The sequence below is a fragment of the Mangifera indica genome, chromosome 16 (genome assembly GCF_011075055.1).
Source record: "Mangifera indica cultivar Alphonso chromosome 16, CATAS_Mindica_2.1, whole genome shotgun sequence".
NCBI classification, from domain to species: Eukaryota; Viridiplantae; Streptophyta; class Magnoliopsida; order Sapindales; family Anacardiaceae; genus Mangifera; species Mangifera indica.
The window spans coordinates 6,959,159-6,979,642 of record NC_058152.1 but is presented as its reverse complement, the minus strand read 5'-3'; the positions used below and the strand labels follow the sequence as shown (position 1 = coordinate 6,979,642).

The following is a 20,484-nucleotide window of genomic DNA, read 5'->3' as shown; positions in this document are numbered from 1 at the left end:
TCATTACTGAAATCAATCAACTTTTCCAAATCGTATTCTTTTTTGACCCAACTACTTTCTTTTTCATCTTCATCTTCATCTTCATCTTTTTCCTTCTGCCCTTCAATTAGGGTACATGTAACAAAAACAAGAATACATTCCTGAAAGTACTGAGATATATCAAAAAGACCCTAGACATCTTCATCATTTTGGATCTGGATGGGGCAGTCGAGCTCAATTTTTCTTGGCTTCATTGATACTTGAATGTAGTTTTTCATTGGATTAATACTGCAAGACTCTGTCAAAAGCTCAATAAATCCCTCGAATGTTGTTCCATAAGGGATTTTAATCAATTGTTTGGCTCCTCCAACATATTTCATTGTGTTGTTGCGACCTTGAATCCATTCTCCCTGGTAACGAACCGATGCATAACCATCCATTTTAATTATCAATCCTGCAATGACAAATTTTTGAAGATAATTATTCATTTATAATAAAAAAATCAATAATAACTATGTAAAACAGTCGTACAATTATTAATAATTAAAAAAAACTCCTCATATTTTTCTAATATTTTATTTATCCCCCTATAATTATTTAACAATTTATATAACACTTTCGTATGTTATCTTATATCAAAATGCATCTATCTATTTGTATCGTTTCATTTAAAATGTTTTTATAATATCTATACTTTGAAATAGATATTCAAATTCTATACTTTGAAATACTTTAAAATATCAATAATAAAAAATTTCTTCAAAAATTTGGAAAATACTAGTGGATATATCCTAAAACGATAAAATTCAAAAAAACAGAACTGAAATTCGAATTCTAAAAGTTGAAATACCCTAGAATGGTAATAATCGAACAATTCTATAAAAATCTGAAAAATACAAGTTGATATATCCTAAAACGGTGAAATTCAAAAAAACAGAACTGAAATTTGAATCCTAAAAGTTGAAATACCATAGAATGACAACAATCAAAAAATTCTTCAGAAATCTGAAAAATATAAATCGATATATCCTAAAGTGATAAAATTTGAAATAATGGAACTGAAATTCGGAATCTAAAAGTTGAAATACCCTAGTATGACAACAATCGAAAAATTCTTCAAAAATCTGGAAAATGTGCATTGATATATCCTAAAGCGGTGAAACTCGAAAAAACCTATAATTTCAATTATAATGCGTCTACAATGTTTAATATGAAAATGCGCCCTAATTTTAATAACATTTCATTTGACCCCTCAATTATCTTTTACTTTATTTAACACCTTTGTATGTTATCTTGTATCAAAGCATTACCTATCTATTTTTAACATGTTATATAAATCCTGTATATATTGTAAAATATCCAAAACCCCCCATATTTATCTAAAATATCCAAAAACCCTCCATATTTACCCTAAATTATATTTAACCCCCCATACTTGTCAATCATTGTATTTAACCCCCATATTATGACATAAAAACTGGACTTAACAAATAAAATTAAGTTTTAGGCTAAGATTGACATAAATACCTTTTTTTGATGAATAGTATTTTTTCAAGTCGAATTCAAAAATACGAACTTCTTTCGTCTGAACGAATCCCTACTAATTGATGTTGAATAAAAATGAAAGTGAAAGTGAGTGTTTGAGTGATATGAAAAGTGTATGTAAATAAAATGAGTGAGAGTTTATATAGATGAGAGGAAGGGTAATTTTGACATTTTAGAAAAAGCAATGAAATAAATAAATAAATATCAAAATGCCTTTACAATGTAAAATATCCAAAACCCCCCATATTTATCCTAAATTACTTTAACCCCCATACTTGTCAAACATTGCTTTAACCCCCATATTATGACATAAAAACTAGACTTAACAAATAAAATTAAGTTTTAGGCTCAGATTGATATAAATACCTTTTTTTGATAAATAACATTTTTTCGAGTCAAATTCAAAAATACGAACTTCTTCCGTCTGAACGAATTCCTACTAATTGATGTTGAATAAAAATGAAAGTGAGAGTGAGTGTTTGAGTGATATGAGAAGTGTGTGTAAATAAAGTGAGTGAGGAGAGTTTATATAGATGAGGGGAAGTGTAATTTTGACATTTTAGAAAAAGTTTGAAATAAATAAATAAATATCAAAATGCCTTTACAATGTAAAATATCCAAAAACCCTCCATATTTATCTAAAATTACATTTAACCCCATAGTGAGTGAGGAGAGTTATATAAATGAGGGGAAGGGTAATTTTGATATTTTAGAAAAAGTTTGAAATAAATAAATAAATATCAAAATGCCTTTACAATATAAAATATCCAAAAACCCCCTATATTGATCTAAAATTACTTTAACTCCATAATGAGTGAGGAGAGTTATATAAATATGAGGAGAAGGGTAATTTTGGTATTCTAAAAAAAGTCATGGGTATTTTTACTTAAAAATAGTGAATTTCGGCATTTTGGCTTGGAAATAGTGATTTTGGACATTTTTACTTAATGGGAGGGCATTTTGGCCATTTTTTAAAATTTCCCTAAAAATAATTTCATCAAATTTAATATTGACTAAAATAAAAATGATGGGTAAATGGAATCACAAATTTAGTTTTAATTAAATAAAATAATTTTATATATAAATAATTATATATTATTATAAAATTATATATTATTTTATTATTATTTTTTAATTTTTAATTATATAATAATAAATATATTATTATTTATATGTAAAATTATATATAAAAATTACTCGTGTAACACGTTAAGTCAATTAATATGAAGAGACATATAACCGTCTCGATTTCTTAAAATACATAAAATATATTTAAAAATAAAAGTCTAATTTGTCGATGTGGCCTTTTCGGATAAAAGTTGGTGAAAATATTTATTAGTATTATATAGACAGCTTTCTAAATTACACAAAAGTCTTCGAAATTGGAATAGAAGAATAGTAGTTAAAAAGTTCAGTGTGTGGTGGATATTGAACGAATGAATTAGGAATAAACGGTTAGTATCTGACATTGTGAACTCACGGTGGCCCTCCTCTCCATCAATGCCGCTGCTTCAGTCATGTCGGTTCAATTTCTAGCCTCTTCTTCACTTGTTATGGACTCTCACACCCACGTTTCTCACGCACATATCCTTTCTTCAGCACTATAAATATTTCCTCCCCACTTTCTGATCACCATTCATTATTCTTCTGCGAACAACATCCCACTTCTTTTTTCTCTTTCTTTCTATTCCCCCACTTTACACTTTTTTCTCTAAACATCATCATACTCAGAAAGAAACAAGCAAATAATGGCTGAAGTTACTATGAGTGAAGTCTCAGCTCCATTTCGTCGGGTTCTTCTTATTTCCGCTGGTGCAAGTCACTCCGTTGCTCTTCTCTGTATGCTGTTCCAACCCTTTTCATTCGAAAAATTTTTTCATTATATTTTTGCTTAGTCTTTTCTTGGACTTCCAGTTCAAAGAAAATCTAAGGTTTGTCATAGTTTACATGGCCAAAGGACTAGATTCCACCTAACTTTAGGTGTTCCTAAAGTCACGTCCAACAAATTTAAAAGACGCAAAATCTCATAATTAGCGTTAAAATGATGGTAAAAGCTATAGTGTTTTATTAATAATATTAAAAAATATATTTTATTTTTTTTAATTTTAAAAAATAATAACTTTATCCGTATCTAAAATTTTTTAATTTTAAAAAATTATATTTTTTTTAAAATTTTTTTTTTCTCCACTCTAAACTATTGGTCGACGTAAGTAAAAAAATTTGAAACGGATCTCTTTATTAGAAATAAAGAGATTCAACGATGAGACAAAGGGATTTCAACAATGAAGATGAAGTGATCTAAAATCTCGTCATCAAAGACAAAAAGATCTAGAGCCTAGATCTCTTTGTTGACGAAAATATTTTATCGTTGTTTTTTCCAGATAATGGGAGAAAGTGGTTGGAGGGAAAAAAACAAAATTTTAAGGTTTGGGGGGAGGAGGATGTGAAGTAAAAGAAATTTTAAGAGAAATCTTTGTTTTTAAAACTTAAGAGAAAAAATATAATAAATTTTATATATTTTTTAATATTATTAGTAAAATAAGGATTTTATCCTTGCTTTTAATAAAAAAATTTAATCTTAGATATTTAACGGATGGGAATTTGAGTTTTTTAAACCTTGTCGATGTGATTTTGAGAATGCAACTAAACTTAGGCATGGAATATTCCTTTGGCCTAGTTTACAATGTAGAAATATCAATCTGTCTCGAGTATTAGAAGTTGATTATGACCTCAGATAAGCTTTGTCGTTTACTGCATTTTCTGTTAACTTATTGTCTAATTGTGATGCAAAAGCTAATTGAAGTAACTTTACAAGATCATATCTAGTATTGATGTGGATGTTGATGATTAATATAAAATTGACAATGGAAATTATTTGTTTCTGCATTTTTTGATTTATGGTTGTAGAATTTATTTATTATTGTTAGTCCATCACAGTATAAGTCTTGCTGTTTTTGTGGACTACTACTAGTTTGGATGAAAGAGATTACGTCAGATAGATTTATGGCCTTGGTTGATCCAATCGCTACCAAGTTATTAATGTGTTAATATATATTTTTGAGCATATTTAGATCTTTTATGGTGGAGCATAAGATATAGAGATTGATCTCTGTCACGCTAACCAGTTGGGGATCAATTTAAGTTGTTTGAGAGTGGGTGTCATTGGGCAGATTTATGTGGTAGAGGAAAAAAAAAATTTTGTGTAGATTTTGATACTATATATATGCGTGTGTGTGTGTGTTTTTTTTTTCCTCTTTAGTTCGATTTCTAGCTTGTAACTGATTAGAAGCCCATAATGTTTTTGATTTATCTTAAGACTTTGTTGCCTTCTTTGGTGTTATATTGTTATTTCTTACATCAATGGCTTCCATATAAATGAATGTATCTGTGAAGCTATCATTTTGTTGATGCTTATGTTCAAATAATTGCCATTACTTTACTTGACATATATGCAGCTGATAAATCAATTGCATTACTTCTAATATCTGTTATTAATATGAAGAAAAGTGATATTATAGTCATTTACAGCTGGAAACATCGTGTGCTCATGGGGACGAGGGGAAGATGGGCAGTTAGGCCATGGTGATGCTGAGGATCGACTTTCACCTACACAATTGAGTGCACTTGATGATCTTGAAATAGTGTCTGTTACCTGTGGAGCTGATCATACAACTGCCTATTCTGAGTCACGTATGGAAGTTTATAGTTGGGGATGGTTTGTTCTCTACCTTTCAGTTTTGTCTCTTGGGATTTCCAATTTGATATGCTTTCTTTGCAACACCATTTATGGAATTTCTCATTAGGCCTATTTGAGTAGGAATTTAATAAAATTCTGTGTTTCTGAGGATTAGGAAACAAGAAATTTCAAAGAAGATGTTTTGGTCTAAATGTTTGCAATAATAGTTTTGGAAACAGTTATTGAAATTATATAAGTTATTGAGGGCATTCCATTTCTTTGAAAGTGATTGGCTGAGTGCTATTGTGGCTAGTAATTGGTTTCAGTTTCATGTTTGTGTTCCAAGTTTTCTGATTGTTCATTTGTTGTAATTACTTCTTCACAATCTTATATAATTTTTTTGTATGTTTGCAATAATAACATGTACTATTAATATTGCTTTTTACTGGAATTGAAGGTTTTAAGACACAGGTTTATTTCATTGTCCCCTGATCTTGTGCCTATGAATTATAATATGTTATGCCCTACAGATCAACCTGGCATATTGTAATAGATGATTTGTGTTATTCTTCTCCATATTTGCAACGTTGACCAATTCTAATGTTCATGCCGATACCTGCTTATCAAATAATTTTTTTCTTAATTGCTCTTTCTATATAGAATGTCATTATTGCTTTCTTTTCAAAATTTTCCAGGGGTGACTTTGGAAGACTGGGCCATGGGAATTCTAGTGACTTGTTCACTCCCCAACCAATCAAAGCATTGCATGGTTTGAGGATAAAGCAAATTGCTTGTGGGGACAGCCATTGTTTAGCGGTGACCATGGAGGGAGAGGTTCAGAGGTTAGGGGTGTTCCTAAAACTTTACTCACTTCATTCTGTAATGCATTGATGTTGCTTTTATTTTATTCATTTTAGAATAGCTATAGCTTTGGCTTAACTTTCAGCTGGTTGCTCACATGCTTTGAAACACCATGATGCACCAGCAAGAACTTAAGGCTTATTATTGTTTAAGAAGTTTTCCCTTTTTAGGGCTTTGGGGATATTACTTGTTTTTGTCGAATTATAACTCAAACATGATAAATTCTATGTAATTTGACTAACATTTCCCAATGTCTATACTTTCAAGCTACTGCAAACTTGAGCTTTTCCATTAAACTTTTCTTTTATAAAGAACAAAAAGCTTTAGAATCAATTGACTTTCCATTGGTGTAGCAACATTACAATTCCTCACACCTTTTACAAGGTGAATAACAGTCTCTAATTCTGAATGTTTGAAGCTTACTAGTTAGATGCTTCTACTGAGGCTGTGGAAAATGAGTAAGGCTAACCGGATCTTGAAGTAAAGAACAATTTCTTCAGTCTCATTTTAGCATCCTGAAGAATAATCAGAAGAACTTAACATAAGCTAAAGTCTATCTGTGCTGGTTCGAGGCTTGAATACATTAGCTACTTTATTTGTTATAGTTGTGGTTGTCAATTTCAAACAATATATAGTCAATTAGCCACCTATTAGGGTGGAACAACTGGTATTTATTTTGATTGTAGGGTTTGAAACAACTGCAGTTGACTGAAACTTACAACTGATGATGGAATCAAAGTTTAGGTCGAGAAATCTAGTTCTGTTTGCAAGCAGGTGGCTGGTTCCATAAATGTAGGTAGTCTTATTACTTATAAATGTTTTAAGATACCATTATGTTGGACCTGATTGAGCAGCCCTTAGCTAAATTTGTTGTATAGCTTTTTAAATCTCCTGAGCAGTTTGGTAGAATAGAAAGTTCTCCCGATTTTTTGTTCCATCTAATTAATTAGCCACACCATTATTATAGAATTCTCCACTTCCAATCTTCGAAATCGGCATCCATGGGCAAGGGTTTCTTTAACCATCTAGTTAAGTATCCCATTTTTCCTTTTCCTCTGATAACCAACATAACATATTGGAACCATTCGCAAAAATCAGTCCCATTAAGCTAGTGTTGAGTTACTATAAAGCCTGATTATCCATGAATGTGAAAGTTGTACCCTTTTACATAGTTGGATGCACTGAATTCATTGTAGAAGATTCTACTTCTCCGTCTATTCTAGTCTATTAAAAAAACTTCTATGTCACTAACAGTGGGCAAGTTCAAATGAGTATTGGTCGAAAATAAGAAAGATTGAATTTTTTTAAGGTGATTCGGGTTGATCATGTTTGATTTCAACGAAAAAATGGAGGTCGACAAATAGCTTCTGAAGAAATATTCCTACTTTTCAACAGCAATAATGGAGAGTTGACACTCTCAAAGGGAGAAACAACACTTTCTGAGAGTATATAGGTAATTTCTAAGTCACCCAACAATTCTCCAACGAGTTTCATCTTTTTTGGCAATAGATTTAAGGGTTTTCCGACTATTTTCAGACAATCTTTGCAGTATATTGACACTTTCTAGAGGATTTTTTTGGTCTGATTAATTTCCTAGTAGGACTCTGACAAGATTTCAACAAGTTTGGGAAAGCTTCCGACAGATTATTACACTTTGGCAAGGTCTGACATGATTCTAGTAACTTTCTGGCTTATTGATTCTATTCTCCTCTAAAGATTTTGGACAGAAAAAAAGAGTAGGTTCTTTGATACTATGAAACAAGGAGTTTCTTTGTTTTGAATAAATTCCATCACACTTTTTCATTAAACAATGAAGTAATTTTTATAAACAAGCTATGATCTAAAGCTAGTAAGAATCTTCACAAACTAGGGAATACAATTCAAACAAGTGAAATAAACCAAATATACAATAAAGGTGAAATAAAAAACTATCCTAAAATAAGAAAACATAATCAATCAAATTGGTTTTCCAACAAGATTTATTATGTCTCCACAGAAAGGATGTTGAATATTATAAGCTTTTGCAGTCGTTCTGTTTCAACATACTTGTGTGACAGTTCTAAGCATATAACTTGAAAAATGCTTACTGATTGAGATTTAAATTTTATTTAAGCTGGGGGCGGAATCAAAATGGTCAACTTGGTCTTGGAACCACTGAAGATGCTCTCGTACCTCAAAAAATTCAAGCCTTTCAGGTACTGTATGTTACCACCGTAGAGATTTGACCCTCTCATTTTAACACCAGATCAAATTCACCATTTTCTTATTATATTTTTGCCACTGTGGCAGAGTGTATATATTGAAGCATGAAATGATTATGTTAATACCGAGAAACTGTAATATTTGTAACTTATATAGTGTTCCCTGTACATATCTTGAATGCTTCAGTATTTAATTTATTGACCAAAGTAGGAAAAGATAATGGCCGTATATACAAGGTCTATTAAAAAACAAAAAGCATTATTAATATAAGGCAAGATGTCATTTCTATCATGGAAAATATTTCACACGGATTTTCTGTGAGAAAAGTGGAAGAATAATATTGACCACTTTTGTTTTAGTACACATGGAGGTAATTTTTTTGTTAAAAAATTATGCTTTTAAATATCTTTTCTCTTTTGTAGGGAGTTTCTATCAAAATGGTTGCAGCTGGTGCTGAACATTCTGTGGCTGTTGCAGAAAATGGAGACCTTTATGGATGGGGTTGGGGCCGTTATGGAAACCTCGGCTTGGGTGACAGAAATGATCGCCTAATTCCTGGAAAAATTCCTACTCTTAATGTATTTCCACAAAATGGTGTTGTTTTATACGATTTTAGTATTCTTTAACAACCTAAACTAGCATCATAATTTTTCAATGCATCAGCCTTTGATATACAATATGAATATAGTTTGATAGTTTTTTAACTTGATTACGATTATTTTTAATTTTTAACTTGTACCCAATAAATTTTGGTTCTACTTTCATCCATAATGTGTGGCATTCAAAAGGGGATCTTTTTTCTTGTTTACAATTTTTTATATCCTTGTGATACTTAGCAATTCCTTACTGTGGATAGTACTTGAGACTTTGTTTTATTTGTGCCTATCAGGTTTAGCTGTTGTTCTTGTTTAGTCTTCTTTCCACCTAAGTATTTTCTTGCTCTAAAGATCAAGCTATTATAATTTGAAGTTTCAGGGAGAAAGGATGGTTATGGTTGCTTGTGGATGGCGACACACGATTTCTGTTTCTTCATCTGGTGGGTTATACACTTACGGATGGAGCAAATACGGTCAACTAGGCCATGGGGACTTTAAGGATCACCTTGTCCCACATAAGCTGGAAGCATTGGGTGATAGCTTTATATCTCAGGTGATCTCACAGTTGTTCAATTGAATTAGTAAAGGTTTTCTCCTTGATTTATATATGCAATCTGCGACTGTGATGATTAGATGGTAGCTTCAAGACCCTAATTTTTCAAATTTCATATTATTTTCCCTTAAATTTCGTGGTACTGAAGCATCTTTGAAAATATTTGGGAACATTCTAAATGATAATTGATATGGCTTTGAATCTTATTTGCTATAAGTAATTGCTATCTTTTAAATTGGCAGTAGAAAACTTGGTATTGAAATATGAATATAGCATGGACCTTTCAGTTACTGCTGACTTTTTCTGCCTTCTATAGATTGAATCACTAACTTAGGTGCATCTTTTGCTATGTCATTATTGTACAATAAAAAAGTCCCAGTCAAATTCAATATACTATCCATAGTCACTTTGTTTGATTCTTGAATAAGAGAAAGACTTTCCTCATTTACTTTGTTGTGGGCGCACGCAGTAGTTTGGCAGACGGGTAAGAAGGCTAATTGAAATCTGAATGTACCGCAAACTCAGACAACACTGTCATAAGCCAAAACCATCTTTAGATCTACTGATGCACCGAGAACCTAGTAAAATGCCTGTGTGCGTGGGACTTTACCATATTTGCCTGTTGCTGTGATATTGGATATCTGGCTTTGATACCCTATGTTTGATTATAGAATATTATTTTTAAGGCTTAGGCTTTAGGTTTTTTTCTTTTATTTTTTTAGTCAATGCCTCTCTCTCAATGTGGTATGAGATCAATGTGGAAATACTGACTTCTCTAACAATACAAATTAATGCAATGGATTTCTCATAATATCAGGGATATTGACAATTATTTTCATAGTCAATGGATTTTCAACTCTTGATGTGTTTTACATGTATGCTATTGGGATTCACGAAGAATGGAGGGTTAGAAATTTTCCTTTGGCATTGCATTTACTTGTGTTGTCATTGGTGTTGTGGTAATGATATATGTTTCATGGTGTAACATACATCTCAAAGATTTACATGAGAATGTAAATTTTATTGATCTAGCTGGATTTTATGGGTTAGTTGTTTGCCTGTAATTGGAGTAATAAATACAACACGTGGTTGCATTGCCCTGACAAAAGGAGAAAAGATTACTGATTTGTATATTTCATTAAGTTCTACTGTGGTCCATAGATTGTGATGGATTGTTGGAAGCATTATGAATGCATTAAGTTTGTTTGAATTCATGGGTTCACTGTTCTTTCCAATATGACTTCTGTAGATTATCTGAAAGGAAAACTTTTCTTGGTATGTTTCTTTTAGTATTAACAAAGCTTAGATATCAATATTAACATACTGGGTAATGTCCGGCTATGATTATACATTGCATTGTTTAGGAAGCTTAATAATGGTGTTGGGCCTTTATTTCATAGCTTGTGCTTTTGCGTCAAATAGTTACTTAACATGGCAAATCCAATACTTACTATTTCCCACCATCTGTATTTCCCTTTTGCAGTTCGTATTTGGCATTTGATTTGTTCAATTTAGATATGGGTTTGTCCAGTTACATATGTGCAGAACCTTTTAGAGAGCTTAATAATAATATTATAACTTTATTTGATAGCTTCTGCATTTAGCTCAACTGTTTACAAAACATATGCCATCTAATATTTCAAGGAGAGTAAGGTTTGCCGATAATGAATTGGATTATTCAAATGATTTTGCATAGAAGTGTACATAATTTGATTCAAACTGTAAAATCAATTCAAACTACTTAAAAAATTATAGTTTAGTTTGATTTAATTTATAAAATAGTTTGGTTTGAGTTAAAAATTTTTTAAATCATTTTTTTTAGTTTGAGAAGCAGTTTATGTGATTTTTAAACTGAACCAAACTGTAAACCAGAGTTTTTTAATATATATATATATAAAACTATATTTGATTGTATTTTCCAATAGGTAATTAAATGTATAACTTTTTTTTTATATTTATTATATCATTTTCTTTATATGTATATTGTTTATATATATTTCATTTTTATTTTACATATTATTTTTTAGAAAACTATAATTCAGTTAATTTAATTAAATAATATCAATAATTAGAAATGAATAATTTTAAAATTATCAAACCATAGTAATCGAATTGTATATCGAAAATCTAATTTTTTATATCTTGTATAATATTGTATGATATGCGTTTTAAAAATAAAAAATTATAATTGATAAATTATCATTTTAAAAAATATTACAAGTACCCTTAACATTTTAGAATTTATCATATACACTCTTATTATACCATCATTTTCTTTAAAAAAGTATATTAATCTGTATTTATAATATGTATTGTATTATGAAATATGTATCATATCAGAAGATACTTATTGAATTGTATGATACGTTTGTTATATCGTATTAATTTGATACACCTTATGATATGAATCATTTTTCACGTGTATCATATTTGATCATAGAATACATATTGTGTATTGTAAGATATTAATAATTATCATTCAAACCGTAATCCAAGCCACACCAATCTATTTTTTTTCAGTTTGGGTTAATTTAAAAATTTTTCAAATTATTTTTTTCAGTTTAGTTTGAAAAAACTCTCAAGTTGCACCAAATCGTATTGTGTACACCCCTAATTTTGTGGTAAAAAAGGATTAAGTTCATTCTTTTGATGAATATTTATACCTATGTATGCACAAGACTTCCAATTTTTGTGCTAAAAGTATGGTAGTTATATGATGCTTCATGCTTTTTAGATGAGCAAATCCTAGAGACTGGCAAGTATTTGTTGCCTTGGTATATTAGGAACCTATTTATGTCCCTCCAAGTTTGGCGAGATCAATTTGTTTTTGACCTTTTTTTCTTTTTCTGCAGATATCAGGTGGTTGGAGACACACAATGGCCGTTACATCTGATGGAAAACTTTATGGCTGGGGTTGGAATAAGGTTGTAATCAGTTTTCTTAGTTTTGACAATTCAACTAATTTTTCCTAATTTTTTGATGAAAGTTCGTCATAATAGAGATTTTTTTTTTAAAGTCAATTTAATTGATATAAACTTTGTTTTCTCTTTCTTGCAGTTTGGACAGGTCGGAGTTGCTGACAATGCTGATCATTGCTCTCCTGTGCAAGTCAAGTTTCCTGATGACCAGGCACATTCTTGTTACTGTAGCTACCCAAAATTTTGGTTAAAATAGCCTATGACATTCACATGCAGTTCCATAGAATTTTCTCCTTTTAACCTACCTGAGAGGGTTATTTTCCGTCTTGTTAATCGGCAGAAAGTAGTTCAGATATCGTGTGGGTGGAGACATACACTTGCTGTCACTGATCAGCAGAATGTATATTCTTGGGGAAGAGGCACAAATGGGCAGCTTGGTAATGGACAATCTTGTGATCGGTAATACGATTTACATCTGGTTAAATATTACCTCTATGTTTATTGGCCAAAATATTGTCATTTTGATTTGATGAATGAATGAATAAAATATTAAGACCTTTCGGGTAGTAAACCCGTGCTTACTCATGGCATGTTCTATACTACAACATATGGTATAGCCATGACACATTCTGTATTTTTCAATCTGCAATTTAGACGCAGAAGATAAATGGAAGAAAATGTTCAAAATAACCAGGAACTTTGAAGATAGAGATTTAGGGAGAAGTAACAAAGAGTACTAGAGAATTTATGTGAGAACTGAATGCCAAATGTTGTGATTTCTATTGATAATATATTCTCTGGATTCTTGATGAGAAACGACTGCTTCTAATGACCAGAACTAAAGGGATCAATTCACAGACAAGAACACATTCAAGAGCTGGTTCATTAAATGCATTAAGATCTTTGGAGTACAAATGTTGTGTCCAGGAACTGATTTTTTTTCGGTATATTAGAGAATTGAATTAAGAACTTAAAGATCTGCCAGGGACCCCCATCAACTTTGTCTGTCTGAGTCGGAATGGGAGTTCAGCAGATTTTTAAGTGTCAGAATCAAATATCCATAATATTTTATGTATGTTTCTTACTCTTAATAAACTAGATATCTGAGTGCTCTTGTATATTAATCACATTTCTGCACCCATGTCCCAAACTATGACAGTTAATTTGTATTTTTGAAAGGAATATTCCAATTATTATTGAAGCGTTGAGCTTTGATGGATCAAGTGGGCAACATATAGAATCCTCTAATGTTGATCCATCATCAGGTAGCATTCCATACTCATGAACTATATTTTTCTATTAATGTTGAACTGGAATTTGCTATGTTTCTCTATATAATTCTTACACTCACTATGTACAGGTAAATCCTGGGTCTCACCATCAGAGAGATATGCAGTTGTACCTGATGATTCTGTGAGCTTTTTCTCTCAAACATCCATCAAATTTCAAACGACTACTTTTATTTTTGTCAAATTTTGATTATATCAAGTTTCAAATGATTTCTGTAGCTGTTTAACTATCATCACCATTTCTCCTCTCCCCTCCCCTCCCATGCATATATATTGTTGTGGAAATTGAATGACATTCGAAGGCAATGTTTACATAAATTCCTAGGTGGGTAAGGTGTTGAGATGTTTTTTGCAGGCAGGCAGAGGTCAGGGGAGCGATATAAGTGTCCCTGAGGCTGAAGTTAAACGAGTACGGATTTGATATCCCTACCTGAATAATCTATGCCTAACGCCTTTGGAGATGTTAAAATGGGTTATGAGGATCAGGCAAATGCCATTGCTGGCATGTTTTCCTCATGACATCTATATGTAAAATTGCATCGCCACTGGAGAAGACTTTGAACTTTTTCTTTTTTTTTTTTTTTTGGTTGGTGTATGAGAAGTGGTAATGTACATCAAAATGTGTGTTTAAATGGTAATGTTTGTTAAATGCTATGCTATAAAATGAAACCTCTATTATAATAATGGATTCCCCACTCATGATGAAGGCCTTGAGGCGGTGGGGGTATTCTATAAATAGGCCCCCACGCCTCTCATTTGAAAGTGTCCCAATTCCTTTGGTGAAAAGTTGAGAGATTTCTTTAGATTTCACTGTATCTCAATCTTTATATTTCAATCCTCTCAAATTTCTATTATATTTACAGTGAGTTATTAGTATGACTTACTCAGGTATGTTTCAATACTACTACTATCAAATATTTAATTTATCAAATCTGATTAATTTATTAATGTTTCAATTATTGTTCTTGTTCTTTTTGTGAAACCATGGAGGGTTCAATTATTGTTGTTGCTCACTTGTGAAATGCAATTATGAATGTTTCAATTTTTGTCATCTCATTTGCGAAATGCAACTCATGGTTGTTTCAATTATTAATGTTGTCTTGTTTACAAAATATAAATCATTGATGTTTTCATTAAAATTATTTTTCTTTTTTGCTCAACAAATTGTAGATATTTATATTTATGTTATTTTGTAATTGTTTCCATTTGCAAGTACAAATTGTGAATATTTATAAATATGTCCCATTTGTAACAAAAAATTTGCAAAATTGTGATAAAATTTGAGTGCGAAATTCTAAATATCAACGAAACTAAATTTCTAAATATTGTAATTTAAAAATTAATGTTGTGAATATTAACAACAGAGCTAGAAGTTTGTGAATATGGAACAAATATGAAAATGAAGTTTAGGTACAATAATTTTTATTGAACTATATATTTTTCATCAAAGAATTAATTTTGTTTTTTCATTAATATATAGTTTGTGAAAATGTCGAATCTTGTAATATTTCAATATATTACTCTAAGAATGGATGAAGAAAATTACGTTAAATGGATTCTTGATATGATTCTTTATTTAGAATGGACCTTGGAGCAATAATTAAAGAAGGAAATAAAACGTTTCAACAATACAAATTCAATGCCATTATTTTTCTTCAATATCATATCCAAAAAGGATTATAAGTCAAAAATATAGATGTAATGGATTTATTAGAATTGTGGAGAAAATTGAAAGATAGATTTGAACATAAAAAATCAATAAAACCCTTAATAGTTCAATATGAATGGATTCGTCTATGTTTACAAGATTATAAATCTATAATTTAATAAAACTTTGTTTTGTTCAAAATAGTTTCTCAAATGAGGTTGTAGAAAGATAAATTCTAAAGAAAATATGTTAAAAAAAATTCTTCACATTTCATCCATTAAATATGTTTATATAGTAACAATATTAAAAAAAAAATTAAAAAATATTATGAATTAATATCTTGGTTGCACATGACTGAACAAAGCAATGAATAATTATTGAAAAATATCTTGGTTGCACATGACTGAACAATTCTTGATCATCACCAAATAAAAAATGGACTTGAATTGTTCCTTGCGAAAGTTGTTCACGAGCAAAGTGATAATCCAATTCAATATGCTTTGTACATGCATGAAAAAGGGGATTAAACACATAGGTAATTGCGCCAATATTATCAAACCATAAAATGGAAGGACTTTGGGATTCAAATCCACTCACTCTCAGTGGATGAGTGAGCAACTGTGGGTTGTTTCTTTGCAGTCCAAGAGATAACGTTTTTCCCAAGATATATGGCACAACCATTAGTACAACGCCTATCATCAAGACATCCTAGCCAATCACTGTCATAAAACACTATAATTGAAAAGAGCAATTTTTAACAAATAATAGTCCATAAGATATATAGTATGATGATGGTAGCATAACAAGCATTTAACAACTTTCCAAGAAATTGCCTTAGGATAATACATAAATTGACATTATTTATTCACAAAGAAATAGATGTTCGGCCTAGTGATAGTAATATATTGAAGAGCTCCACTACTTTCCTGTGCATGTCACCACATTCAAAAAGATGACTTGAATCTTTAGTGAGAGTTGAAAAAGTGGTCATATGAGTGTAACGTAATTTAATTTCCCCCATATTTGTTTGCTTTAAGAGATACAAAATATATTTTTTCTAAGTTAATTACACACTATTAGGCTGATGAACCACTTTATGCCCTAGAAATAATTGAGAGAATCCAAGTCATGAACAAGAAAAGAATGTTTTAATTGATTAAGAAAACTAGTGATAGTAGACTATCTAAACTTGTAACAAGAATATCATCCACATAGATGAGTATAAACATTTTAGAATTTCCTTGATGGCACACAAATAAGGGAGTATCAGCTTTTGATGGTTGAAAATCAAGAGAAGTGAGAAAACAATTTAGCCGGGGAAACCATACACATGAAAAAAACAACCAGTAAGTGACCTCTTGAAACTTTACACACAACATAACTCTTAAACCCGACATTCCATCACTAAGTCTCTATGTGGTTAAAGTGGATGTTCTTCGACATCTTCTTATACCCATCCATCTACTCTTGGAACCCTCGTAACTTAAATGCATAGGCCATATCACATAGACTACCAAGGTCTAAGTTGAACGTGACATATATGATGCCCTCGTGAAAACAATTGGCATCTCAAATGTCTACTAACAATTTTATCTCACACATATGTCAGTCAGATTTTCAGGCTATCTAGCTATGATGCCCTAGTCACTCAAGGAATTGGTTGCAGTCATTTCCTTACCATATACGCATAGCTATGAGATTGCTTAACTGAATTACCATCCTTCAATGTCTTCTACCACAAACGCGTATGTGATGCATCCTACTGACCACGTGAAGAACTAACTAAAATGTCAATATCCCTTAGAATTCACACCTGAACTAAACTAAAACAATTGGCTAGTGTGCATTGGCGTTAAGTGCATGATGCATCTCATAGGTAGCTCTCTCTTGTATAGTCATATTACTTTCATATGTCTTGCCACTTTCTCTATTTTTTACCTAGATTTAACTTAATCAGGGTCTATGTCATCTTCCATATAATTATACATCTTAAACATAACTAGTTATCCTAAATTGCTTTGCTGAAGCCTTTCTTTTCTCTTCCCTTATTTGCATATAGCCTAAGGATAAAATATTCCTTTTAGTAAGGTTACATAGGTGTACCTTAGCCCTACTCCCCATGTCTATCATATAGCCCAAACACGTGTGTCATTCTTATTAAAGGCAGGTACCCTTTTAACTGTTGACTAATAGTCAACCTTACACTAACCAATGTTGATAACTATGATCATACACAATTGTTCTTTCATCTAACACGATCATCCACTTTTGGAGGAACTATACATAAGCATCCGTCCCATACCATACAACCGTGTGAAATCTCTCCTTAGAACGAACATACTACAACATGTAAAACTTTCTTTATAAAAAGGAGAAACACAAGCGTCTGTGCTACCTCACAAAGTCATGTATAGTTATCGAAAATTCACAATCTACTAGTTTCTATGTTTTCCAACCAAACAATTATGACCTAAAGTCTCCAAACTATCCCAAATAGTCTAAAAGCATCTCTAAACAATATTCCAATACTTAAAATTCAATAATATGCATCAAAACCCTTATATCATAGGCATTATCATAATATATATATTTTTTAATTTCATCATAGACAAGATATCCATATGATTCATATGTTGTTTAGGCCTTATTTAATCATATCAACATAAATCTATTGATCTTAGAATTAAGGCCAAAGGATTTATTCCCACCTAAGTTTTGATGCGTTTCCAAAATCACACTCACAGAGTTTGAAAAACCCAAAGTTCTACCCATGGGCCAACCATTATTAAAATTTTTATGTTAGAGACAACGGTAAAATCATTATTTTACGAATAATATTAAAAAAATAGAATTTATTAAATTTCCCTCTAAGTTTTAAAAACTAATAACGTCACCCATGTCTAAAGTTTTTAACTTTGAAAAATCACAATTTTTTCCCAAACCAAAGGTTTTTTCCTTCACCCCTTCGACCACCATCTTTGGCATTGATGATGTCCTCTCTCCACCCTAAAACATTAGTAGATGCATGACAAGGCATGATGATCTCCCTTATCCAAATCTCTTCATTGAAGATGAAGAAATTTAGAGGAGATCTCTTTGTCAAAGATGAAGACATCAATCTCTTTGTCTCTGACAAAGAAAAGAGATGAGAAGATTGTCTTTTTGTCTCTTTATGGAGATGAAGATATCTATAGAGGGGAGGCACCAGCCAATGTTTTAGGATGGAAAAGGGAGGTTGTCAACGTCGAATATGGTAACCAAAGTAGAGAAGAAAAAAATGCTAGGTTTAAGGGGGGATATGCTTTTCAAAGTTAGAAAACTTTAGGTACTGGTAAAAATTGTTAGTTTTTAAAACTTGGGGGGAAAATGTAATGAATTTTATATTTTTTAATATTATTAGTAAAATGATGATTTTACCCCTGTCTCTAATAGAAAATTTTAATTTCTGTTAGTCCATAGGTGAAACTTTGGGTTTCTCAAACCCTGTGGGTGTGGCTTTTGGAATGCATCAAAACTGAGGTAGGAAATAGTCGTTTGGCCCCAAAACTAAATGGCCAAAAAAGAACACTAAGTTATTTGTTCTCTATAGAATGTTTGTCTTCATGTGGTTGTAGTGATTCTGGTAGTCTGGTCTGTAAGGTTTTTCAAGGCACTAATAATTGATAGCGTAATAAAATTTTAAAATTAAAAATAAACTTGAAAACCCAAACCAAGATACTCGTTTTAAAAATAAAATTCATAAAACATACAAAAACACTCATAGGGTGTTTTAGATTTATACTTGTATCAGTGGCTCTTTAAAAACTTTACATTGCGTAAAAGAGAATGTTATCTAATCCTCATGAGGTTGCATCTTGGTATCCATGCAGAACATGAACACGAGAGAGGAAATTCAAGTGAAGAGGTTGTAGGGCTCTTGATTGGAAAAGTGTTTATGGCAGAAGGAGAGAACACAATAAGGTGACTAGGGTTTTTGTATATTATTTTGTGTTGTGTATATTTCTCAAACTCATGCTTTAATTTATATATGAGGGTGTCCAAGCATGACTAAATTTCAGCAAGGCACACCACTCATCAACATACATGCACGGTTGGCATGTAAAAATACACAACTGATATTTTACAAAAAAAAAAAACACTAGCACGACCGGTTTCACACGTATAAGCTGGCTGACATGGCCAAAAGCTTGCACGGTTGGCCACACGTGTGTGTTGGCCAATATGTTTTTTAGTCATGGTGCCTATCAATATCATGCATATGCATAGTCAACACCATCCCAACAAGTGCATGACTAACATATTAAGGTGCATAGCTATACACTTGGTCAAAACGTAGTCAGTCGTCTTTTTTCAACTCTAAGAGGCAAACCTAGTCCATTCGTAATCTCTATTGACCCTAAACATTAGGATTATCAATAAACAATCCACAAGGTTCAATTCAACTTTTTTATATATGTTATCTATAAGCCTTTTATCGAGCTGGTAGTATCAATATTCAGATCAAATCTGAACACATACGAAGTTTGACCTTTAGTAAAATGTCGTGGCCACCTGAACGATAAAGTGTCAATAGAAATCTCTTAAGCTTTTACAACATCACAATTACGTGTAATTCAATCTTTTTGTTAACCAATATCTCTAGAGGTTGAGACATAGATATGTGTCTATCTTAAATGTTCTTCGATATGAATTAATACACATCAATGACCAACATAGATTAAACTACAACTTTATCCCACTGTGACCATAATTCAAGCAATCATGGATTAGTATTCTCATATGAGATATCTTTTCTTATGCTTAGAAATGATGAATTATTTATTGATCAAACTGATATTTTCAACTTTGTTAGACATGTAAGTGAAGTGTTTAGTCGTGCTTCTGAAATTCACCAAAATTCTAGAATGATGCACTACTAGAAGAAAGTAGGCACAATTGGAAGCCAACCAAGGTACACAGTTAGTATCATGTAAAGGTCATGGCTGGACAAGGGATGCTAACCATGCACCAAGGCTTGATGTTGAAGGATGTCCACCTGATAACACCTTGCACAACTTAATTCTAGTCGTGCATGGTGGCTTTTCTAGAATGTGATTTTTGGATTTTTCAATTATGAAAAAATCCAAAGACCTTTCATTTTTAGGTAAACCAATACTCTAACGACAACTCTTAGATTATGCAAGACACTATTCAAGGCTGATTTCATGCAATGACGTA

General features: G+C 31.4%; 1 protein-coding gene across 4 annotated transcripts; it reads left to right on the top strand.

Moving 5' to 3' along the window:
* Positions 1-2,992: 2,992 nt before the first annotated feature.
* On the top strand, positions 2,993-14,303 carry LOC123199101 (ultraviolet-B receptor UVR8). Of its 4 annotated transcripts, none has more exons than XM_044613941.1 (12): positions 2,993-3,363; positions 5,053-5,239; positions 5,896-6,042; positions 8,175-8,256; positions 8,686-8,841; positions 9,239-9,412; positions 12,265-12,336; positions 12,470-12,541; positions 12,671-12,789; positions 13,510-13,595; positions 13,691-13,743; positions 13,975-14,303. In XM_044613941.1, the coding sequence occupies exons 1-12, from the start codon at positions 3,273-3,275 to the stop codon at positions 14,038-14,040; spliced, it is 1,305 nt and encodes a 434-aa protein (XP_044469876.1). In that variant the 5' UTR covers positions 2,993-3,272; the 3' UTR covers positions 14,041-14,303. The 4 variants fall into 4 exon arrangements, with proteins under 4 accessions (XP_044469876.1, XP_044469877.1, XP_044469875.1 ...); XM_044613942.1 differs by having other exon boundaries at positions 9,233-9,412; positions 13,979-14,303; XM_044613940.1 differs by having other exon boundaries at positions 9,233-9,412.
* Positions 14,304-20,484: the final 6,181 nt, after the last annotated feature.

What these genes read in the sequence shown, in the direction of transcription:
- LOC123199101 (XM_044613940.1), top strand. Translation starts at nt 3,273, where the DNA reads ATGGCTGAAGTTACTATGAGTGAAGTCTCAGCTCCATTTCGTCGGGTT. An exon ending in AAAAAATTCAAGCCTTTCAG is followed by an intron (nt 8,257 to 8,685) that starts GTACTGTATGTT and finishes TCTCTTTTGTAG; the next exon opens with GGAGTTTCTATCAAAATGGT. An exon ending in ATGGCTGGGGTTGGAATAAG is followed by an intron (nt 12,337 to 12,469) that starts GTTGTAATCAGT and finishes TCTTTCTTGCAG; the next exon opens with TTTGGACAGGTCGGAGTTGC.